The sequence below is a fragment of the Pleurodeles waltl genome, chromosome 12 (assembly GCF_031143425.1).
Source record: "Pleurodeles waltl isolate 20211129_DDA chromosome 12, aPleWal1.hap1.20221129, whole genome shotgun sequence".
NCBI classification, from domain to species: domain Eukaryota; kingdom Metazoa; phylum Chordata; class Amphibia; order Caudata; family Salamandridae; genus Pleurodeles; species Pleurodeles waltl.
The window spans coordinates 494,649,277-494,673,904 of NC_090451.1; the positions used below are offsets into that span (position 1 = coordinate 494,649,277).

The 24,628-nt window shown below is 44.5% G+C and overlaps 1 protein-coding gene across 1 annotated transcript in view; it reads right to left on the reverse strand.

The window, feature by feature from the left end:
- Nucleotides 1-24,628, reverse strand: part of CDH16 (cadherin 16) — an 841,291-nt gene that overhangs the window by 435,692 nt on the left and 380,971 nt on the right. Inside the window, exon 11 of the mRNA XM_069217207.1 lies at nucleotides 20,569-20,757. Coding sequence (XP_069073308.1) covers nucleotides 20,569-20,757 — 189 coding nt within the window. The remainder of the gene's footprint in view (nucleotides 1-20,568; nucleotides 20,758-24,628) is intronic.

Here is a 24,628-nt window from a genome sequence, read left to right on the forward strand (position 1 = left end):
ATTTTGCAGACCATTATGAATTGGTTTTCTTTCCCGCAGTATTTGCACGTCTGTCCTCTGGCTGGGCATTTACCTTCATGTGGAAATGAAAATCCACATTGGAAAGAACTTTTTCTTTTATAGAGACATTGACTTGTATTCACCTCTTTTGTGCTTTTCATGTTGAACGCTGATTCGTTATGCACAGTTACTGCTTCAATAACAGCATCATGTCAGTCTGCTTGTTCTTCTGCCCTCACAACCGTTAGCATTTTTTCCAACCTAAGGGGCTCTCTCAGCATGCGTGTTCTGGAAGAATCTGAAAGGCAGCCATCAAGGATTCGCAGGTGAATAGCTTCTTCATGATTAAAGTCACAGAACTTAGTGTTTGAGAAGTGCATCAAGTCTCTCAACAAATTCATCCATCATTTCACCAGCTTTTGTGGTGCTTGGTTGAAGCTGTACTTTTCTTAGTGGACGTTCGGTATCAGATTAAACTTGGCATCCAAAGCTTTTTTTAATCATTTGATATGATGTTGTATTAGCTTGTAGGACTATCTTAAGCACTTCTTTCACTCTATCACCTCCAAGGATTTTCAAATATGTGATAATTTTTTTCCTGCTTCGTCTCCTAGCACATCTATGAAGCTATCAAACATTTCGATCCATGCAGTCCACCTGGCACTGATGCTCTGCTTTGAGTATCAAATGAAGTTGGTGACTTCAGGAATATAGATGTGTTATATTTTTTGCTCCCTTCTACTGATATTTAGGGTGTGTGCTGTTCAGGTGGCATTTGTTGCACAGGATGTCACCTGCAACTGTTGCACACATTGGCCTCCCACCTGAGCCCGGGTCGTCATGTCTGATTTAGGTCGTTCAGCATTTTATTTGCTGGTGCTGGTAAGTACGTTTCTGTTTTGTCTCTGCCTTTAGCCTTTGCTTCTTATGAATGATGGCCCTGAGTTATGGTGCAGCACAGTATGTCTTCTTTTAGTTTTACCAATGGCTTTTGGCAGGCTTTTTAAATGTGCTTCTCTGCAGAGCCTTCAACAACTTTTATGGCCAAGTGAAGGGTGGAGTGGGGCATTAACTCCACATGCAGCAGTCGCAGACTGTTTTGCAACGCTTTGAGATGGATGTGACACGAACAAGCATTTTGCTGTAGTTTTGCAAACTGTCAGGGAGAGCAGCTTCATTTATTCAATCTTATTGCCAGCTGTAGCATCCTCCCCAGCCGGAAAGCACATAAATGAACACACCACACACAGAGCTCTGTAACAGACATCTTTATTCTTTAACATACTATTGTGCCCTACTCATGGAATGCGTCATAACTTTTATATCCACACCTTAACACCCCACATCCAAATATGTACTTCCTGTCTAGAGTCCACCCAGGCCCTTGAGGGCCCATAGTGCGCATGATATCAAAGACACTACAGGGCCTAGCTCAAATGGGCACTATTTTTTGATGCAAAACCTTGTCTACTTTCTTTTAGTAAATAGAGTTTTGCCTGAAAAACTTTGGGAGGTTGCATGGAAATACTGATGGACCTCACATGGAATGCCCCCTTGGTGCTAAGTAATGCAAACAGCCCGCTGCATTTAATTACTTTTAAGAGAAGTAAATAGGTAAAAAAAGAATTTGTATCACTTTTGAGAACAAACACGGCGCAAAATCTTAGTAAATATACCCCAATGCCTGTTCGAATAAGGAGAACTGAGAATCATCTCCAGTCTTGGAAAGCAAAAGAATGTGGCTTTCCCAACATTATAAACACAGGATACAGAATATGATTGGTACAAGTAAACTTGTGAGTAGAAGTGCACAACTGCATCTCTCTCCACATTTTCAGCAAAATTACATACCTATGCACGATGCAGTGTGCCACACCATGCAGCACCATGTGTGAAACACGTGCCTGAACACCACAACCAATGTCCTCCACAGAGCACCCACTAACCTCAACACACACCCAACCTTGCACTCCAAGACAACACCACCATCATCCTATGTGGCTTCTCTGTGTAAGTATATCTTTAAAGATTCATCACATAACTAGTCATATCATTTGGTACTTCAATTTTTTGGAAAAAAAACCTTGTCAAATAAAAGCAAACCGTTTTTCACAAGTCAAAATCTAGGTCTCTAAGTGCTTATAGCGTGCATTACTGCCAATCATAACAATCAAATGTATCTAGTGTTGCTAGTCGTATCAACATTTTTCATATCTGCTGCCCTTTAAAAATCATGACAAGGATCACTTTATCCAGAACGTTAAAATACCCTCACTTTGAACCAAAGCTCTTATGGCACTAAGCAAAAGAAGCAAGTCATTGAGACTCTCTCCAGAAGAGCTTGCTTGTCTCTTCCTTCCAAGTATCTATCCATTCAGCTTTTCATACTTCCATCCACCTGCTGATATTCACCATTTCATCTTTACATTTTGTCATCCATTCAGTCTTTCATCCAACATTCAGTCTGTCACTATTCTATCCATCCATCCACCCATCCATATCCAAACCCAACCATCTATCTTCAAACCAATCCTTCAAACAAATCCATCCTTTCACTCAGTCAACCTTCCTTTCACTTATCCACCCCCTTTCATCCAGCCATCTGTCCTTTCAGTCATCCATCCATCCATTCACTCATCCATCTGCCCTTTTACTCGTCAGTCCACCCTTTCACTCCGTACATCCATGGATCCTCCATTTCACTCATCCATCCACCCTTTCACTCTGCCAGCCATCCATCCTTCCTTTCACTTAGCCAGCCACCCTTTCAGTCATCCATCCATCCTTCTTCCATTTAACTCATCCATCCTTTCACTCATTAATCCATGCATCTATCCATGCACATTTTCACTCACCCATCCACCATTTCCCTCATCCATCCATTTACCCTTTCACTCATCCATCAGTCCAACCTTTCATCCAGCCATCCATCTGTCCTCCCTTTTACTCATTCAGCCATTCTTTCACTCATCCGTCGTTGCATCCATCCTTTCACTCACCCATCCATCCTTTCAATCATTCACCCATCCACCCACCCTTTCACACCATCCTCCATCCACCATTCTGTTACCCTTTCACTCATCCATCCTTTCACTCATTCATCCAGCTATCGTTTTCCTCTTCATCTATCCATCCACTCTTTCATCCATCCATGCATCCACCCTTCCTACCTTTCACTCATCCATCCTTACATCCATTATTTACCTCATTCATCCTTGTATATATCCATCCACCCCTTCACTCACACATCCCTCCATCCATTCTTTCACTCACTTTTCCACCTTTTTTCGTTAGTTAATAGCCTTTGTCTGCTGAATTGCAAAAAAAAGCCGGCCCATCAACCCCTCTCCCTCCTTATCTGCTAAATCAGGGGGTTTAACAACGCCCCTGACAGTGGCTGTCGAATGTTTTGCACTCAATCATTATTAGGTACAACCTGGCTGGCCTATAACGGCCTGGCAAAGTTACTAAACAGCACCTAAGCCCTGGTTATAACGTTATTTTAAAACATCACCAACTTGCACCACATTTGTGAACATCGCACATAAATAGTGGACGAGAAAACCAGCCACAAAGAGACCTTATCTTGAAATTTCATTGTTCTTAGCAGCCCCCATCTGCCTTCCTTTTGAAGTACACAATGCAGCCGCCCTTTTGGATAACATACCAGTTTTAGCTCTGGCGCGTGCATCCTTGTGCCCTCAGTCATTCTCGACAGACAGGTGCAAGCAGATATTGCTCCCTGCCTCGCTAAGGGGTTTATCTACAAGCACCACAGCGCCACCAGAGCGTCACTTTTGTGACTGCGTGGCTTTACGTGCCCTTGTAGATATGGTGTGAGACCACGCAGCGCAAATTGCTGTGTTGCCTCACCCTCCGTTAGGGAGGCGTGCCATGGCTGTTACAGTGGGTGTTCCAACGTAACATCCATGGCATTTGACCCATTCTGGGATTTACGAGAAATCCGTCAAAAGCCATTTCCACCCCAGGGGTGGCATAAAGGAGGGGCAACAGGGAGAAATAACATTATTTCTTCCTGTTCTCTCCTCTTTCTATGTGTGCTGCAGAATCACCTCCATTGCTTGTTTTTGTTCAGGAAGGTGTCCCTTCCTGCTTAAAAACAATCATCCCCGCAATGCAGGCTTTCTTGCACTATAGTGCAAGGATGCCTGCATTGGTGCTAGGCACAAGTTTGTGCACCAGCGCAGGGTGAGAGGACAGAAATGCGCTGTATCTTGTTGATGCGGCACATTTCTTTCCTTTCCCAGTGGCTCGGGACGGCGCAACAAGTGCCTTGCTGCACCGCCCTGCGCCATGAGGCTTGTAAATAACTCCCCAAGTTTCTTAGCCTTTCTGGCTGATATGAGTTTGTGTTAAGTATTTTCATGCTTGTTCCACTTCATTAAGATTTTTGGTATGTTCTTTTCACAAAAAAGTAATTATTTTTTACTGCCAGTGTGAACCATATTACTTTCCAATTTCTTTTAGGTGACACTGTCACATTATTGGCCATTGTTTCACACTTATACTTTCTGATCGCCTACAGACTTCCACCAGTTGTATGTACTAATTTTTGAAACCTCAATGTACTGGCCTTGTGGACAGATCTATGGTAAATAAGAACTTTGTATACTGTCACTAAAGGTATTTTCGTACAGTGTGGCTTACTGTCACATATACATGTTGGCCCTTAAGTACACAGTTAATCAATCCCTGTGTTTTCTTTATGAATTTTAGTAGCAAACTCACTTCACTGTGATTCACCTGCAGTTTTCCACACTTTGGTAGGATGCATTGATTTAGCCTTGAAATATGTCTTGGTTTATGCAAGACCTAACATATCATAGTTCTTTGCATGTGAGCCAGAGATAAAGAATTATAACATACTCACTGTCAATGGAAGTATGACTCCCTCTGTGTCAGAGGACTTCAAACTTTTTTGCACTGAGCTTCCCTACACAAGATGTTGGAGGAGTAGGGAAAGTGATCTCACAGGGCATGTATTATGGGAATATTTCAAGTGTGCTTTCCTGCAGGTCATAATCTAATCCACTCCAATGTGTGACTCATAAAAGAGAAAATGCATCAAACAAAAATAGGGCTGACCAAAAACACTACTGCTGTGAGCTCCTTGCACTACTGTGCTCCAATACAACTGCACCTGCTTCACTAATGATAGCTTTGACCTTGAGAAGCAGGCTATCACCTATTCTTATTTTCCCTGTTCTCCACAATGCCAGACCATAACTATAATCTTAAAAACAGTCTTTCTGTCTTGTTCCCAAAAAAATGAACTCCTGCATGTTGCCTCATTTTTGGGGCAAGGGTGCCCTCTCCCCTAATGCCAGCAAGGAAAATGCCCCCACTATAAGTATGCAAAAACAAATGCTCCTAGAGGAATTATTCTAATATTATTTATGTGCAATCACTTTGATTAGAAAAGATCCTATCTCCAATAAATGGAACATACAAGTATGTAGTGTTCAAACATGGATTATATTAGCAAGAGAATTAAAATATATGTCTATTAGTCATCAACACTGTGTACACTCCTGCCTAGATCACAATATACAAATAAACAAAGTCACATCCAAAGATCCATGGTGGAGTTGTAGGCCACCTCTTGACCCAAGCCTATAGATCAATTACAGTCCAACCAAGTAAAATCCTGGTGTTAGACTTGGCACGTCAATGAGGAGAAGTAGTCGACGTTTCCATCAAGGGTCCGTTAGACCATTTTCATGACTACAGCATTGATACAAGATCATACATTGAATATACTTAGTGATAGTGCTTCAAAGTTTTGTATAGTGCCCATAAGGAGAAATGCAACTTTTCTGTTTGAGACCGCAAGTGTCTGTCTCCTCATTACGCTCTATTATACCGAGGCAGTACCAAAACGTTTGTAGTGCTGACTCATTATCATAGAGCAGAAGCAATCACTATCACTGAGTATATTCGATGTATGATCTTGTAATCTAGAAATTAATTGGCCATAATTTGGATTATTGATTGTGAATGTATGTTATTTTAATCATCAAAGGTGTTGATAATATTGAGGTTAAATAAATGAGAATATATACTTCTAATGAACTGACAAAAATCTGGTTTGTGTTATACAATAGGGCTTGATGAGATTGTGAAAAAAAAGGTGGTGCTGACTTGGAAACATTTGAAGCAATAAGATTTGCATAGGGGAGGATATATTGTTTAGTTACCTAGACACTGCCCCCTTTGTGAATTAGTGGTTGCTCTCTTTTTAAGCAGTTCTTAGGCACGCCATTAGCAGAAGCAGCTCCTCCATTAGGGTGCTAGGAGCAGCCTCTGAAAACCTTTAACAACCAAACGATAATAGACTATGTTTATTATCGTTTGTTTTTTAAAGGGGCGGGACCATGGGGTATGATGAGGGGAGTGCACTGTGCATTCCCCTCAGTGCACATGTGTGTTTGGCCGGCCATCTCGGGTCGTCCAAACACACATGTGCCCAGGGCTCTCTCACAGTTGCTGGGCTAGAGAGAGCCTGCTCAGGCTCTCAGTCTGCCTGGGAGCACGCTGGGCACTCCCAGTCAATCCTGATGCTGCTCTGAGCAGCATCAGGATTGGCGCAGGGCAGGCCTGTGCCTACCTGGAGCAACGAGGGAGAGAGGAGCAGCGACGCAGGCAGCGTGCAGGTAAGTTTTATTTTTTATATATTTTTAAATTTTATTATAATTCCACTCACTTCCCCCCGCCATGCGACCCGCTGCACCGCCCCACCCCTTTTAATCCTTGCAAGCTGTGACTGGCCATTAGGAAGAAGCTGTTTTGACCCAACTGAGGTCGGATGTTGACTATCGCTGCTAGCATTGCTTCAAATGTCATAAAACAATGCAGATCATATATAGGATTTTTAAAATGCTTTACTGCAGCAAACACAAATTGTCAGTTTTTAACTTGTTTAATTTAGCAAATCACTCCAAAGATATTTTTCTGTTAACTGTTGTAAAAACATTCATTCATTCCTTTTTTGCTATAGGGCTCTGCATATAGACTGCTACATTGCCTCCAGTAATTGAACATCAATTGAATCACCCCACAGCACCTAAGTGCCCAGCCACTCTTGATGATGTAGGGAATCCATAGTCCATAGCAGCTCCTGCACTTTTCTGTGTCCCCTTTTAAAGTGTGGCGAGAGCTGCAATGTTGTAAGAAAATCACAACCAGCCACAGTCAACCTGGTGACCCCGAAGCACCATTGGCATCCCTGAACTTCACTTCAGACACACAGCAGTCACAGTCCCTTGTCGAGGACAGTCAACCAGCCATCCTGCGCCTTATTTCACTTGCAGGCCCGCGCTTCGCAGATTCACTCAGAGCCATGGCACCATGTGCAGCCAGATGACCAGCATTGAGACCTTCTGCTCAGTGGTTCACAATATGCCACCCAGCCTCTGCCCACACCACACTAATCAATGCCATCTAGGTTATCTTGATTGCTTCGAACGTTTGTTCAATGCAGCTTGATCAGTGGTAAGTTTTCCAAGAAAAGACAGAAAAAGATTATTTGGTTTGTACGTTAGCAGTGCTCACCCGCTTACCTCACTATTGCCAGGATTTTGTGAGGTTTGCACTTTTATTGGTGCAGAACTGCTACGAACTCAGGCAACAGGCTGCATCTCTATGTCTCTCAAGGCAGCCATATGCCTGTCCTGGAGCGAACCAGATGCCAATCCCCCACTATGTGGAAAGAAGATTCAAGACAAATGAGCTGCACTCCTGTGGCCTCATCACTTTTCCATCAGTCATCAACTCCTTCTAGTCCCTTTTTCTGGCTGGAATGTTTTTTTTTTCCAGACTTGTATTGAAAAATAGATGAGCACAAAATGTTAACACATAGGCCTCTTGTTCTAAGTTTACATTTGGCCCAGTTCAGGTAAGTCAGATCCAAGTAAGTTTAGAGCAAGTCCTTTGCTGCATATCAGCAAATGCTTCAATGAGGTTTCCTGTCTCTGACCGCTCATCTGACATTCCGATATGCAAATTAAATCCAATATTGAGACCTCTGAGGACTGGGATCTTTTCAGTCAACTCGTCCTGTTTCCCCCATCTAGTACGTGCAAAATTGCTCTCATGAAAACGGATTGCCAATGACAGTATATTAAAAGGGATTAATGTATGTAAGAGCCTGCCAAAGAGTGGGACGTGGGACCAAATCAAACGCAGATCACAAATTAAAAAAGGCAACATAAAGGTTACCCTTGCCGATAATGACAGTCTGCCAGAAAATCAAAAGAAAGCAAAAAGCTTGGCAGATGGTGGAACCTTTCGACCAAAAACCCGCTTGAAAGGGGCTCAGGATGTCTATCTCGGTCATCCAATCCTGAATTTTGGCAGGAACACATCAGCAAAAACTTTCTGGATACAATCTATTGGACCTACAGGTCTATAGTTGCTTGGGAGGGACTTATATCCTTCCTTGCGTATGGGTATTACAGTGGCACCTTTCCAAGACTCGAAAATTGGTGCCCTCGCAGCAATAGAGAAGGCAATTCTGTTCCAGCACTTGGAAACTGAAATACATTTACAAAGATTTCCGTTCTGGTATATGAAAAGCTACAGGTTTCGGATTTTCTGCTCCAAGATTAATATTGGATATGAAAATGTACAGTACATGTGTCATACACTTAAACTCACGCATGAATATATAAATGGAGGTAATATTTGTTTTACATCTGAATATAGAAAGTTGCATAAGATGCATGCATATAAACCAGAATAGCCAGTAGTGCATATATTATGCTTGTATGCAAATACAATGGCTTCTATTTTTTAAAACTAGGGGTATCGATAATATTTTCGACGTTTTGATTTTGAGAAGTACTTTAGATGTGCTTTGCACATAAATATGAAAAGATTATATTCTTGAACAGAATACAGTGGGCAGAGCATGTCCATATTTCAGATGGAAATATTCATGAAGTATTCTAAAATTTATTGTGAATAGCACACATATAGACCCCCAAAGTAATGCTTATTTTTGGTCGCAAACAGTCTTGTGTGCCTAAAAATTAGTGCCTACACAAAATGCGTGCGATTCATGAAAGGGAAAAGTAGAAGATGCGTTTGCCAAAATGTACAAAGCACACATAACCACCAGGTTTGCACTTAATGATAGGCGGGTGAAGTGGTGAGTTTGGTATATTCCGGTTGACGCGCACGCTAGCGCTGGGTGTCAGCCCAATAATCAGGCAAACAACAATATGTCAATATGATGCAGTCAGTGCGATCGGGTAGCGGCCTTTACACTGTTCCCGCATTCTGTGCACCTATTTATGGCTTATGCCCTTCTGCCCTTTTTACGGAACCACCTCCAGCAGGAGTAACGAGGGGAAAATCTAAATACCCCTGCGGACAGGAACAGATTCAGAAGCCTCAAGGTCGGGCACTTGTTCCGTCACGAGTGCGCTGTCTCCGTCTCTCGTAACAACATTACAGTGTGATATGCAATTCTATGTCAGGACCGGAGGCGAGGATTATGCATATCTTTCTTCACTTTTTATTCAATAGCTAGTTCAAAGTTCAACAATTTCAAGAAAAACTAGAACACCCATGAAGCCAACGTCTCCATGGTAACCAGGGTCCAATCGTCGCTCTCTCCGACAATGCTGTTGTGGTCCGCCCTCTTTCTTCACTGCTCGTGCGTCAGTTAAGTCTTTTTTGCCCTTATCTGCCACTTGAGTGTACTTGTTGCATCGCATTTGACTGTTGTTTTGTATAGCCTTGTGCCGGCATTGTGTACAACAGTATTTCTGCTTTGATAGGAGACGCTCACCACGCGCGGTAGGCTTTTATGCCCGAGTGCTGATCCCATACACGGCCATGCTGTTTCGCGCCGGCTGGTATTTACAGGCAAGTTTCCTAGTGGCTCTAGTAGCCGTCAGTGATCGATCGCTAGTGCCACATCGCGACAGGGGATTTGGGCTTAAAGCTAATTTTTTTAACCCCTCCAAACCCACAGAACACCGCTTTTGCGGTAACTTAATCTCCCACCTGCGGAGCGGAGCGCGCCTTCGGGAGTGTGCACAGAGGCCATTAGATCTCTACCTTCTTTGACAGGAGCGTAAGAGGGGGCTGCCCTAAGCATATCTACAGGGTGTTTTCTCCTGTACAACATCTGCCACTGCGTCTCTGATATTCAGTCCATTCAGGACCATGATTTCTTTCCCAATCTGTCCCCAGGGGAGGGCCCGTCCCAACACACTCTACCCCCTGAGGTAGATGTTTTGCTATCTCAAGCCATAGCCCAGGCCCTGGCCCCGATTAAGGAAAGTGTTGCAAAACTGTCAGAGCAGGTATCTCGGGGGACAGGCAGGCTTGGAGGGCGGGAGCTGATACTAAAACTTGGAACCTGACGGCTCCCAAGAAATTGCGCAAGTGCGACACGGGGCACCTCGAGGGCTTCAAACGCCTCACCGAAGCATTTTCCAAGAGTGCGCATGTGCTAAAGTACCCACCCTTCCGGGAGTGGTCTAAACCCGAAGAGACAGGTGAAGACGTTCACCTCATATTAGACCCTTATGTGGGGTCACCCAAGCATGTTGAAGGCGACTCAGAGGGAGAGTCCACCTCTGATGAGGAACATGACTCCGGTCGTCCATGGCGCCTGGTTTCCACCACGCCAGACCAGCAGGAGGCAGAGGACTCCAGTTCAGACATGCTTGAACCCGAGGATATCTCTCACCCTAGATCCTCGGAGTGGCGACTGGAGCAGAAGGTGGCGAATATGTGACCAGCAAGAATCAAAAGCCTCTTGACAAAGAGGTTCGGGCCCGCCTAAAAGCCGAATGTCCACGCCCTACATTGCCTGGCAAAGTAGCGGCTACTCCGGACGTAGATCCTAAATTGTGTACCTTCTTTGCGAAGTACACTAAGGATCCTAAGAAGGGTATCAACCAATCCTGGAGTGCATGCCAGGACAAGTTGTTAGACGTGTGAGGACCCCTAACACAAATCATTCAATTGGCTGAGAACGCAAGGCACACAACACCCCCCTGCGACGTATGCCGTGGCTGGGTGGGCCCAGAGGGCAGTTTGCCTCCTGTGTAACGCAAGCTGCGCTATCTCGGTGGAGAGGCGCGGTTCTTTACTTATTAAAATTGACCCCAAACTGGGGGAACTATCTAACTCAGAGGCAGGGGCGGTTGCCCAGGGTAATTTGTTTGGCGATCCGTTCGTCAAAGAACTGGGCACGTTTATGGCCACCTTTTCGGTGCTTGACAAGGCACAGTCCTCAATAAAGAAAGTTTTTCCTGGGAAGCTTTTTGGAGGGGCCGGACGAGGCAGAGGTCGCTCCTCCAGCCACCTATATCAGCAAGGCCCCAACACCTACAGGAATAATGGATTGCGGGACGGTCGCCAAGGTGCCATCTTCCCCAATTGGGGTAGAGGAAAAAGCAGAGTAAGCAGAAATGCTCGGGGAGGAGCTAACGCTCCAGGAGGCCCTAATGGTAAGGATTACCCTTTCTTCCCCTCAAATTCTCGGAGGGAGATTGCAGTTTTTCACACACACAAGTGGGCTCTTATAACTTCAGCTGCCTGGATTTTACAGACCGTGACGGGTTTTCACATAGAGTTCTGGGGAACACCCGTCCAGGGGTGCCTTCTGAGACCTTTGGTATTTACGGAAATGGATTCCACACTGATAGACGTGGAAGTACAGGACCTTCTCTGAAAGGACGCCATTCGGAAGTCTGTCCTTCATCCCAGGGGCTTCGTGAGCAATCTCTTCCTGGTCGAGAAAAAGGACAAAGGCTTTCGACTGGTGATCAATCTCAGAGCATTCAACGAGTGCGTAGTCTACAGACACTTCAAAATGGAGGACATTCATATGTTCAGGGATCTTCTATTACGAGGGGACAAAAAAAGTAATTTGCAAAAATAATTTAAAAAATATAAAAACAAATAAAAATATAAACAAATGCTATAACATTAGAACTATAAACAAATATTAATGATAAATATGTTTAGCCAATATTAGGAAATGTAATGGAGCCTGAGAATAATATATATACAATTCCCACTACAGTTTATGCAAAAGTAGGAAAATGTCAGACTTCAGAGGTGGTTAAATATTTTATTTCCACTCCAAACACCACAAAAGTAGGAACAGTGGTGGATTTCGTAGGGATTAGATTTACCTTTTTCAATGCACTCAGGGCAACAGTAGGGAAGTTGTTGGACTTCGGAGAGGTTCAATTTGCTGTTCTCACTCCAGTCCGTGCAACAGTAGAGAAATCACTGGTCTTTGGAGGGGTAGCACTTACCATTCCCACTCCAGTCTGTGCAACTGTAGAGAACGTGTTGGACTCAGGAGGAGTTAAATTTACTATTCCTGCTCCAGTCTGTGCAACAGTACAGAAAGCATTGGACTTCAGAGGGGTTAAATTTAGTATTCTCGCTCCGCTCTGTGCAGCAGTAGGGAAAGTGCTGGACTTACTTGGAGATACATTTGCTATCCCCACTCCAGTCTATATAATAGTAGGTAAACTACTTCACTTCAAACACATTACATATTTGAATTACCCTATTAATTTAGAAAAAATATAAAACCGAAAATATTCACATTACTTAAAATAAAATATATAGAAAAAGAATAGAAAACAATTAACCAGTTTACAAAATTCATAAACATTGTAAAAATTAATTTTTGATTAAAACACAATGCTATCTTAATTTATGCTTAATAAACTTGCCATTATGTATCCCTACAAACCTAGCAACCCACACCAAAAAAATAACTAAAAAATAAGTATATCACAATTCACATAATTGATACTCAATTACATAATTAATTAACAATTAATAATTAATTGTTAATTATTACCTAATTAACTTCTCACCCTAAAACCTACAAATCCAACAACACACATCTACAATACAACTAATATATATCAATACCAAATTTTCTTAATTATGAATCACTTAAATTTAAGTATACATTAATAATTATTATTATTTTTGAATTATCACTTAAATAACTTCCCAATGTATACCCCTACAATTCCAGTATCCCACACCAACAAATATGACCAAAATACATGATTTTGACACAATTTACATAATTAATAATCAATTCAATTTCAACAATTCGCTTTTTTTGTAAATTTGTTTATTCACATTTTGAAAATACAGCGCAGTGTAATATATTAAGCAGTAACAACAACAAAATGGCAGGTTAGTAGTGCATAATCCCCTAATCCCATATGGAGAGAGGTATCCGGTATCCCCTAGTGACCCAAGTAGCAGATAGTAAAGATCAAGGGGGGTAGGACCGGGGTGCCCAGGCGCAGAGCCATAGGGACACCTCACTAGCTGGCATGGCAGTTCAGTCAGACACGAATAGGCAGAAAGATGGCAAAGAGGTCTCATCACATACCTCCCCCATGTGAGCCACAAGCCTGCTTCCCCCTACGCCTCCCAGGATCCCGTCCGAAGAATTACAGAATCAGTGCGGTCAAGCAACCATAACTGCCATCAAAGTCCACCCACTAATTCCACTTTCCCACGCCATTTTGTATGCAGCATTTTCAATCCTCACCCCCATTCCTCTCATGCAGACCCATAAGCTGTACCAACCAGAGGGCAATTATCATTATCAGAATCACAGGAGCTCTCAGTAGCCGATTCATCAGCATCTTCCCTCTCAGCCTCTCTCCCAAACGCTCAATCATACCACTCCAGGTCTCCAAATCTTGCTCAACATGAATCCTGCGAAGTCTATATTCCTCGGCCGTTGCCCATTCCAGGAGATCTGTCAAATATTTGTCGGAGGTCAGGGGAGTCGGATAAGCCCAATGGATAGCAAAGTGCCTTTTCGCAAGTATCAGCCCCAGCTGTATGCCATTTCGCGACCTTTTTTGGGAGGAGGCAACAATCCCAGCAAACAGTGCTGCATTGTTAACTCCACTTTCACTGCTGTTGTAGCTTTTAGCAGTAGTTCTATCTCACACCAAAAGGGCTCTAAGGACCTCCACGTCAATGTAATGTTTCCAAAAGTGGCTGGGGATGCACCACAATGCGTACAATTGTCAGATCGTGCTGGGAAAATTCTATGGAGGCGTTGCGGTGTCGGTTACGCTCTATCTAAATAGTAAAATTGCATCAATTTAAATATGGCATTACTGGACGCATCCTGCACTATCACACAGGCCTTGTTCCATTCCCCATCTGCAAGAGGCATCTCCAGGTCTGCAACCCCACAACGCACACGCCGCTGACACGTCTATCCGCCTATCCCTTTTAAGGACAACATACACGTGGGAGAGAAGACCTCGGTCAGAGCCCGGCTCCAGTATCGCCCTCATTAGAAGGGAGTCGGTGGGCTCCTCTGGAAGGCGGTCCAAATCTCATGAGCTGTTCACGATATACTGGCATAATGTAGGAATTGTCCTTGTCCAGACCCAAATTGGGTCCTGGCCTCCTCCAGGGTTACAAAGGAGCCATTCTGATATAAATCTCCTGCTCTGTTACACCCACCCGCACGCCATCTCAAAAAGTCCAGTGCGTGTGCAATGCACACAAAGGGGCACAGCCACCAGACTGGCAAAGGGTGTGCATAAGGCGCCCGTCATATCACTTGGGTGGCTGCCCGCTCCCATATCCATGTCCCCTGTGAAATCATGAAAGGAGTGCCCTCTGGGAACCTAGAGCCACACACAAGTAAGGTTGAGCTCAGGCATATGCACCGAACTTTCCAGTAGTTTTTTTCTCCCAGTTAGGAGCATCATCACACCATAGAGCCGCATATTGTACCAAGCCCGCCATATAGTATAGATGGAGATCCAGTACCCCCAAGCCCACCATCTGCTAAATCCAGCTTCAGCACCTTGAGCCGGACCCTACACCTCGTACCCGCCCAGATCAGGGACAACAACAGCTTATCTCAAATACTCAAATATTGAAATGCCGTGGTCTCCCATGCCAGGCCTACATGTAGGAGTTCTGGCACTTTGAGGTTAGCCAGGGATCCATGGGATAAATTACTGTCTTATGCTGGTTGACAGAGAGGCCAGCGACTGCTCCAAAGTCTTCCATAAGGCTCAGTAGAAGAGGAATCAAGCGCTCCGGGTCGATTACATACACCAGGGCATCATGCATGCATAGAGATACGGTATGTACTCCAGCCCCCACCTTTATACCCCATGTTTGGAGTCCTGCCATGAGCTGTACCGCCAGTGGCTCCATGGCAAGAGCGAATCGGAGCAGCAACAAAGGGCAACCCTGCCTTGTGCCATGTTCGATATCAACATACAACAGACGCACCCACGACAGAAAGCTTCGTCTAATCCCCATTCAGTGCATCGCTTCCCATAAGTAATCCAAAGCCAGGGTATCGAACGCCTTTCCGATGTCCAAGGCAACCAGCGTGGCCCGCATTGCAGAATCTCAGGTTTCATGCATCACATGAGAGAGTCTCTGCAATTTCATATGTGTACCCCTCCCAGGCACAAACCTACACTGGTCTTCATGCACCAGATGCATAATTACTCAACTCAATCACATTGCCAGTACTTTAGCAAGTAATTTTACATCTACATTAAGCATTGAGAATGGTTGATAAGCAGGGTCCTTTCCCGGCTTCGGTATCATGACTATCAAAGCCTCCTTCATATGCACCAGCAAAGCATTCTCTCTATGTGCCTCACAGAGCGTCACCAATAGGCTAGGGAGAAGAGAGGCAGAGTATGTCTGAAAAAATTCAGCCGGAAGAACACCTGGTCCCGGAGATTTTCTGTGGGGCATTGCTCGCAGGGCCTACTGCAGCCCTTCCAACCGTATTTCCACCCTCAAGACCACCAGTCTGTGCTCCTGTCAACCTTGGGAGTTGGAATCTAGCCAGGTGTTTATCCACCAGGGAGCAACCTGCAAGCTGGTGAGGGATATACACGCCTTAAGTAGTCTCGTAACAGTAAGTTGACCCACGTCTGTTCCAGTATCATGTCTCCAGTCAGCCCACGAAGCGACAGAATCAATGGCGGGGGTCTCTCGCGCTTGAGCAGCCAAGCCAACATATGTCATGAGCGGTCACCCTCCAGGTGGAGCCGTTGTCTATAGTCCTTGCGTACACAGCTGTCTAGTCTATTCCAAATTATCTCTATCCGCCGATACACCTCTAGGAGTCCCGCTTCATCGGCGGCACCATCCCCTCCTTGACTCTGCAATAGACTAAGGGCCCTCTCCTGCTGCGTGAGGTCTCACTCCAGTTTCTTCCTAACACCATACGCCTTGCCAAGGCTCACTCCTCGCATAACTACCTTTGGGGCCTCCCACTCCGCTCCACGCATCTGGGCTGTTTTCCCTGATATAGCCAAGCAGCGCTGCCAGTATATCTACCCTATACTCTGGATCTCTAAGCGTCTCAGGCCGTAGATGCCACAGTGGGACAGCCAGCCTTGGAGCGCGGGTTTCACACTGCAGCACCCTAGGGGCATGATTCAATAGAAATCTCACCTGATAGGCTGCCTGCCGGACATCCAAGATGCCACAATTTGCTAATAGAATGTGGTCCAGCCTGCTATATGCTCCATGGGGAGGTGTGTAACAAGAGTACATTTTGGACACAGGGTGTAGCTCCCTCCACACATCCACAAAGGCAAACTAGTCATGATCTCCCGAAGTCTAGCAGACATACGGGGCTTAGTGCCCTGTTTAGGCAGAGATATATCCAAAGCGCCATCTAGGATGCAGTTGAAGTCTCTAGCCCATATAATAGGCATACCAACGTAGGGCAGTAATTCTTGCTCCAAGTCCTTAAATAACTCATCATCATCAGTGTCAGGGGCATTTATGTTTAAAATACAGAGTTCCTGCCCATCTAGATTCCCATGGAGGAGCAGATAACGGCCCGCCATGTCTGACACTTGATCCCTTATTTGGAGTGGTACCCCCAGACTCCTCTAGCATAAGAGGAATATGTGGACGAATAGAGCTGTCCCCTCCATATTTTAATTTTTTTGTCCTTCAGTATCTATTAAGTGCGTCTCCTGCAGGCGAGCAATGTGTACACCAACTCGCTTAAGATATGTGTGTACTTTATAGCATTTTACAAAGGAGTTCAGTCCCCTCACATTCCATGTAAGAAAGCGTACTGAATGAGCCCATCTTGATCTATCCAATCCGCAACAGCGGCAATCCCCCCTGCCATTCACCTCCCCCACCCCCACCCACACAGTCTCTCAACACCTGCCTGTTGGTCAAATAAGCATACTCCATACTCCACTGCAATATCTGCAGCTGCAATGCACACAACCCACCATTTTTGTGAAACATAACCCCAACGCAACAAGAAACAACACCCAATCTGCCCCATCCCTCCTTGGCTAAACACCACAAAACAGCTAGTGTTGCTGTGTGTGTATCCTACTATCCCCCGAGGTAGACACCTAGAAGGGGAAGCAGCATGCTAGTTACTCCCACCTTACAGCAGAAGGCAACCCAAGGTATCGCAGGATAGCGTACAATCGAGCATTCTAGCACACTCTCTCTGTCATCAATTAGCACAACAATATCAATACTGCAAAAAAAGTATAGAGAAGAAAGGAAAAACAGAAGCATAGAGTATCAAGAAGCAAAAAATAAACAGAAAAGAGAAGAAAAGTTATGATAGCAGGGGGGAAGTAAGGCACCTCACAGTGCCATATCCCCGTTCGTTATCGCTGTCCCAAAACCCAGCATCCCCCAAGGCTAAAAAGTGAGGACCCAGGAGGAACCGGAGGTAGAGAAGGAGGGGCTAGAGTGAGGTCCCCAGGCTCAGTTAAGAGACCAAGAGTGCAACAGTTTTCCTCCGAGGATGAAGCAAAAACAATGCATCATATATAATCCTTTTAAGCATTGTTCAAGGTTCACCTACAATCTTTTATGTGCTCCAGAGGCATGTCCCAGCTATCGCAACAACGTTCTGCAATTACATCTCACTTCATGTGTCAGTATCGTCCAAGTCTAAGGTTGGGTCCTCTTCTCCCTTTAGTGACCCAGTGTGCAAGGATGTCACAGAAGTGACAGACTCCACCAGCACCCTGGCCTCCTCCCGTTCCTTCCGCTGCTGCTCCTGGTGCTCTATCACTTTGGCAATTGAGCTGGTACGGCGTCATCATCTGCTTTTCCTCTGTGCAGTGGCCAGTGTGTTCCCGAATCCCCAGGCGTCCCTGCGGTTTCCTCCCGAGGGGGTCACTGAGAGTCGCTCACACCCTCTGAGTTCCAGCCAATCCTGTGTTGCTTCCAGCATTTGGAAAAAGTGGGTGTGGCCAGTATGCAGAACTCTCAAATTGGCGGGATACAGCAGCATGCACATGTACCTCAGTGCTTTCAGCTTTCGTTTAACTACACTAAAGGATTGTCTTTGGAGCTGAACAGCTCTCGTGTAGTTGGGGAAAAAACGTATAGTATGATTCTCATATGATGGGTCCTCATGTTTGCATACTTCCTGTAGTATAGTGTCCTGGTCTTTGTAATTGAGAATCTTAGAAATGATCGACCTCGGGGGGCACCAGGTGGTGGCAGAGGGGCCAGGGCCCTATGTGCTCTCTCTACCATAAACATGGGTGGCAAGATGGCCATGGGCAATGCCTTCTTGATCCGACCTTCCAAGAATACTTCCACTCCCACCGGGAATCCCACAACTCTCAGATTGCACCTAAGGGACCGTCCTTCCGCCTTCTCTACCCTCATCTCCAGCGTATGCGTCTTGGCCTCTAGAGTAGCCACAGTGTCCTTCAGGGCATCTAGATCCGTCTGCATGGTGCTCACCTGTTTCTAACTGGCCACTGACCTCTCCACCACAGCTTGCCAATCCGTTCTCAACAAATTGACATCCACAGTTATGGCTGTGAACTGCGTCTGTACCGCCTGCCCAGAAGCCTCAATGGCCGCCAGGATCTGGGCCCCAGAGGGCTTGCACACATCCCCTGCAGCTGGCTAGTTTCACGCTGCGACCCTCCTTCAGCATGCGGAGTCTTGAATTGGTCCATCTTAGTCTTCTAGGCACCCTTTGCTGCTCTGTCCTTGCCCATGGTGCATAGGGCACAACCTATCTACACTGGCCAGGCACCCAAAGTGATTGGGTTATGCGGGGGAGTAGGCAGCAAGTGAGAACCTCACTCCACGTGCATTCTGCACTTTTTCATGCAAAAGCTGGCCTCAGTTCAAAACACTCACCGGTCAAGAGCAATCGCAGCAGTCACTGCCAGGTTGGTCTCCAGTTACAATTGTCCACCATGCGCATAATAAGCGCAGAAAGGACAAAAAGTAAGCGCATCTGTATTAGCTATCAATCATCCGTCATTGTGTCCTCAGTACTCACTGTTTGGCACTTTCTAACATTGCTCCTGTCGAGTTGTGCAGGCTTCCCAGTAAACATGCAGCCCTGCAGCCTCAAATCATCGTCGGATGGCACCCCAGGCAGCCTGGCCCAAACCGCTATTCCACAGACCGCGTCTCCCACCAGACAGCTCCTGCCCCGGTGCCTACGTTTTTTCAAGGGCGCAGCTTGTCCACGCTGTATCCCCAGCACCAGGGCAGAAAAACGGGGGAGGGAAGAAGTTGCCTGCCACCCTCAGGGCAGCCCGTCACCTCAATCTCCTCAGCCTCAGTCCTGCAGGCACGTGCAGCACAATCTAAGTCCCACCAGCATAGTGCCAAACCTCCCTCTTCAGCAGTCCCCGTTATTTTCTGAGAGCAGGCAAGCAGCAGCCACTACCGTCAGCAGGCAGAGAGTCCAGCCACGTGACCTCGCAAGCAGGCATGAGCTGCCAACATCGGCAGCCCCCAGCAGCTCCCAGACCCCCGATACCGGGTCACTTCCGTGTCCGGGAGACCACCGGCGCCCATCACCAAGGTCATGGCCCCGCACCAGGCTCACACACGCTCAGGGCCTAGCATGCTCCATCTGCCGTGCTGGCCGTCTTGGAAGCGAGGTCCACTACCTCCTCCCGTATCGGCGCTGCAGCACTAGCCCCAGTAACCGCTGCCTCTCCATTGCCTCACTCCAGCTCCCCTGTTCTCTGCGTGCATTTTGCTGGGTACGAGGGCCTCGGAACAGCAGGATAATGTAGGAGTCTGTATTCGGGCCGGGAGCACTAGCTCAGTGCTGCCGGTCGGGAATCTTGTTGGCCACGCCCCCTTCAATAATTAGCTTAAAAATAATTGTCAAATATTTAATTAATTCACTTCCCACCATACACCTCTGCAAGGTGGAACACACCTAAAAATAAGTAAAACAAATCAGTATTATATACTGTGCATAATTAATATCAATCACAAAATGATATAAAAATGATTAACAAATGTAAAAGTAATTATTACTTATTTAGCGTCCCACCCTATCCTCCTATAAATCCAACAACCTGTTACAACACAATAAATTACTATCAGCAATTAGATTAAAAAAATCTATATCACTTAAAATTGCAATCTATATTTAAAAAGACTACTGTTTCTGAACTGACCTCCTGCAGTCATGCACAGAATGAGACACTGTGAAACCATATGTGCAACACTGTATCAAAACATATTATAAAACAGCATAAGTACCTTCTCAAGCAGGATGCTGACTGTGCTGTTTTCTTTAGAAGTAACAATTAGAAAGGTTTGCTCTTCATTGCCAGATTCAATAGAGAAATTTGTGTTGTAGAACTCAATTTCTTGATCATCATCCGAAGCTGGAATAGTGGCAATAAGCATTCCGGGTTCTGCATCCTCAGGAATAATAAATGGCCCATACTATAGGGAAATAAATACATTTACATTGTTAATACAAAAACACAAAATGCTACATGTTACCAGAAATCTATTTCAGGAAATATCATTAATGCTTTCACTTCCCTTGCATTAGTGACCATTCAAATCATCTTCTTAAAGCCATCTATGTGATCCAGTATACAAGCTTAAAGTATAATTGTGCAAATATTTTGGTAAACATATTTAATGTTCTGTATGTAAGGGTACGGTGGCAGAATATTGTGGTTCAAATATCATCTGACGAGATTATATTTTCTTAAAAATTGTTCGCAAAAATATTGCCCATTGGAATTAATATTAGAAAATCTACATCCATCGGAACAATATTTTTGTAAGCAATATTTAGGACACAATAATTGCACCAGACATTATTTGTGTTATTGATACTCTGACATACAGAGACAAGTTTATCTTGTATATTGCTATTGATTCTCCTTTTATAACATGAACAAATGACCATTAAAACTCCTTGATGCATGTTACAAAAACTGTAATTAATTAAGGAGACAGAGGGTCACAGTTAAATAGATGGTCATATTTGATTAAATCAGTTACTCTGTATTAATTTATAGTTTTTGTATTCATAGAACGTCAACGAGAAATTGATAATACATGTAAAATATGAAGAAAACTGTTAAAAACAGGCAAACGTAATCTAGTTAACCAGAATTTTTTATCAAAAAAATGTTGGAGTGCTGCTCCTGGGCTACTATTTGGAGTGCATTGTTGCTACAAACCTTAATTGCGCTTGTGGGTCAATGTTTCCCTACGAATGCATCATTGCACCGAATTTGCAAAAAGCTCAGAATTTTTGCTCAAATTGTCTTTTTGCACTCTGTTGCTAATTCTAACCTGATTTCATAGGTTATTATATTTATTATTGTAATGGTTTTAATTAAATGAACAATAAACTTTATCATCATTCAGTAGAAGAAAATAATAAAAAAGAAAATAATCTTGCCTCAACTGCTCATGCCGGCAGCAAATCCCTTCTTAGGCCAACCTTGTAAATTTAAGATAAAACTGGCCAAAACTGAACACAAGACCCCACCGATAACCCTTAACCTTTCAGCAATAGGAGAACTATTCCTTTCTCTACATATCAGAAACGTGTCCTTGGTTTACTATCAAAACTTAGTGTCTGATTCCGATCTAGGCGGAGGGGGTTACTCTGTCACAAACATGACGGATATCCCGTCTGCCATATTACAATCCCATTATATCCTATGGAGATCGTAATATGGTGGACTCAATATCCGTCATATTTGAGACAGAGTGTTCCATCCGCCAAGATCGTAATCAGGCCCTTAGACTATGATGTCTATAAGGATATTCCACACACTTTTAAGAATACTGTTTTCCAAGTTATATTGAAAGTTGTGAAGGCTGCAGAGCAAGTGTTTAGTTATCAGAGTGCAGGTGACGCATGGAAAACTACAGAGCCAGCTCCACAATTATGGGCTACAGTGTAAGTCCGTAATAAGAAACAAGCAATTTGGCAGTAGAAATCTATGAATTAAAGAATACTGCTCTGAGAGAAAAATGTACCTGTTAAAAAGCAGTAGAAATCAAAGGGGAAACTGAAACAAGAATGCACTATAAGTCACAACGGCTGTAACACCAGTAATGTCTGCAACGGAGGGAACAAATAAAGGAAATACAAAATATGAAGGCAAAAATAAAGGAAATAAGAAGCAAATAAATACATTTATTGCGAGTAATGTCTCACATTTAGGCAGTATTGCTTAAAATGTAGAAAGATATATCTCTTTCACAAAATGTTTACAGCCACAAAGTGATGTATACAGTAGAACTATAAGAAGGGAAAGGAATGGATGATGTATCTTTTGAAGGTGCTCAACTAAACAATGCTAAATAAAATGATAGGCGGTTATATGCCAGCACAACCTTGTGCTTCTCTTACTTCATTTTAAATTGCTGGTGCCACCATGAATATGCCTTTGGGCCTGATATGAGTTTGGTGGCTGCCATATTACGAAGTACACAGGCAGAATGTCTGCCTACCTAGCCAAAGTGCAGACCGCCAGTGTTGCAGCAGTCACCTATCGTGCTGGTCAGTACTAAGGCACCGTCAGCGCCACAATCAACCACAGAGCCTATCACAAACACACAGTCAATGTGGTCATCCCCTTGCAGCAGTTAGCCAATGGCAGTTAACCACCACAGTCCACGTTCAGCAAAGTTACCGACAAGTGAACATTGGATGAATTAAAAAACAACACAACTGACAATTATGGGCCCAGTGGACTCATCTGCAAATCACACTATAAAACACAGCCTTTCACAGACCCTGATTCTTTACATCTCCACTACAGCACAGCATGACAGAGACCACACTACATTTTATACTTAAGGCAGTCCTTTTTACCCATCCAATGTTTCACCTTACACACACTCTATTTGTTCATTTTTGTTCCAAATATCACTTGTCTTGTTTACTTTGTCACTATCACCCACAGTGTTGGCTGCCATTAAACGAGGGAGTCGGGGTGAGTGGTGGGTACAGGAGCGGGGAGATGGGAATAAAAACAAATACAGAAAAAAACACTTACCTCTATTATGGAGACAGGTTTGTCTCCTGCATCTTCTTCGTCCAGAAGCACACAGGCTTCCCTACTCCACTCCAATCATGATGCTGCTTTCATCAGCATGACAGCAGTGCCGTGATTGGTGCTAGTGCCCCGGTTCGGTGCTCACACAAGGAGTTGCACCCTGTGCACTTTCTCCTCCAGGCTGTTCACTACAGCCGGGTGGAGAAATGCAAAGTGCACATGTCTGTTTGGCCGACCGTACACGGCCAGCCAAACACAAATGCGCACTTATGTGCACCAACCACTTCTCCCTCCAGCCCCGCCCGCTTAACCTAGCTCACTGAAAAATAAAATGATAATTACGCTTTGTTGTTATAATTTAATTTGTCCTCCCCTTCTGGTGTAAGCAGGGGGGCGATGCTCCTCCGTCTTAGCGGAGAAGCTGTCTCTGGCACTTCATTTTCAGTCATGTCACACACCAAACATCCACATTTTTGAGAGGATGAGTTAAGAGTATGAGTATACATTGCGCTTTGGGTGCAGTCACAGATCAATACTTTCCCTTGGTAAGTAGTGAAAGTCCAGTGACATGATTTTGATGACATCACTGTTGCCATCATTCCTTGTATCTACATCAGCATGTGTAGCTTTCACTTTTGCCATATCATTTCCACTGCATGCGTGGTCTACCTGTCTTCATGGGATGATGTCTGATTCCCTCACATAAGTGTGCATGCCAACATGTGTTTTGAATTGGACACGTGATGGGGCTACAGTTCATGTGGTGCCACAGGCAGGAAGGTGTCACCATTGATTGGTGGCTCACATATACCCTCACCCATCATTCCATGTAATTTGGCATGCACAATCAAACAATCAAGGACATGACAGGCAGGACTACAGTTTTTACTCTCAATGTGCATTTCCATGCCATTGATCTGGAATCATTTAGCAAAGTGCTAAGCACATGTTAAATAGTGAGGTTTCATTGCCTAACTGTTGACATGCAACAGCGAGTGACTTGCAGTAATGTGGGAATCATATGTGATTGTGTACAACCATTCATCTAAGGGAGTCTGTGTTTGCATGACAAAAAAGGAGAGTGATGTGCCTTCCCATTGAGCAATGTGTTAAGGGCAATCTAAGGGTACTTGAGTATCCCTGGGCCTCCACAACATTCAAAGGACTATTGGCTTTTACTCATGTAATCTGAGTACGGTATTCCCAGGAGTACCAAGCGATTTCCCTGGGGGATAGCTGACTCACTGTGGTGTGGTGTGGATATTTGTACACAAATCTAC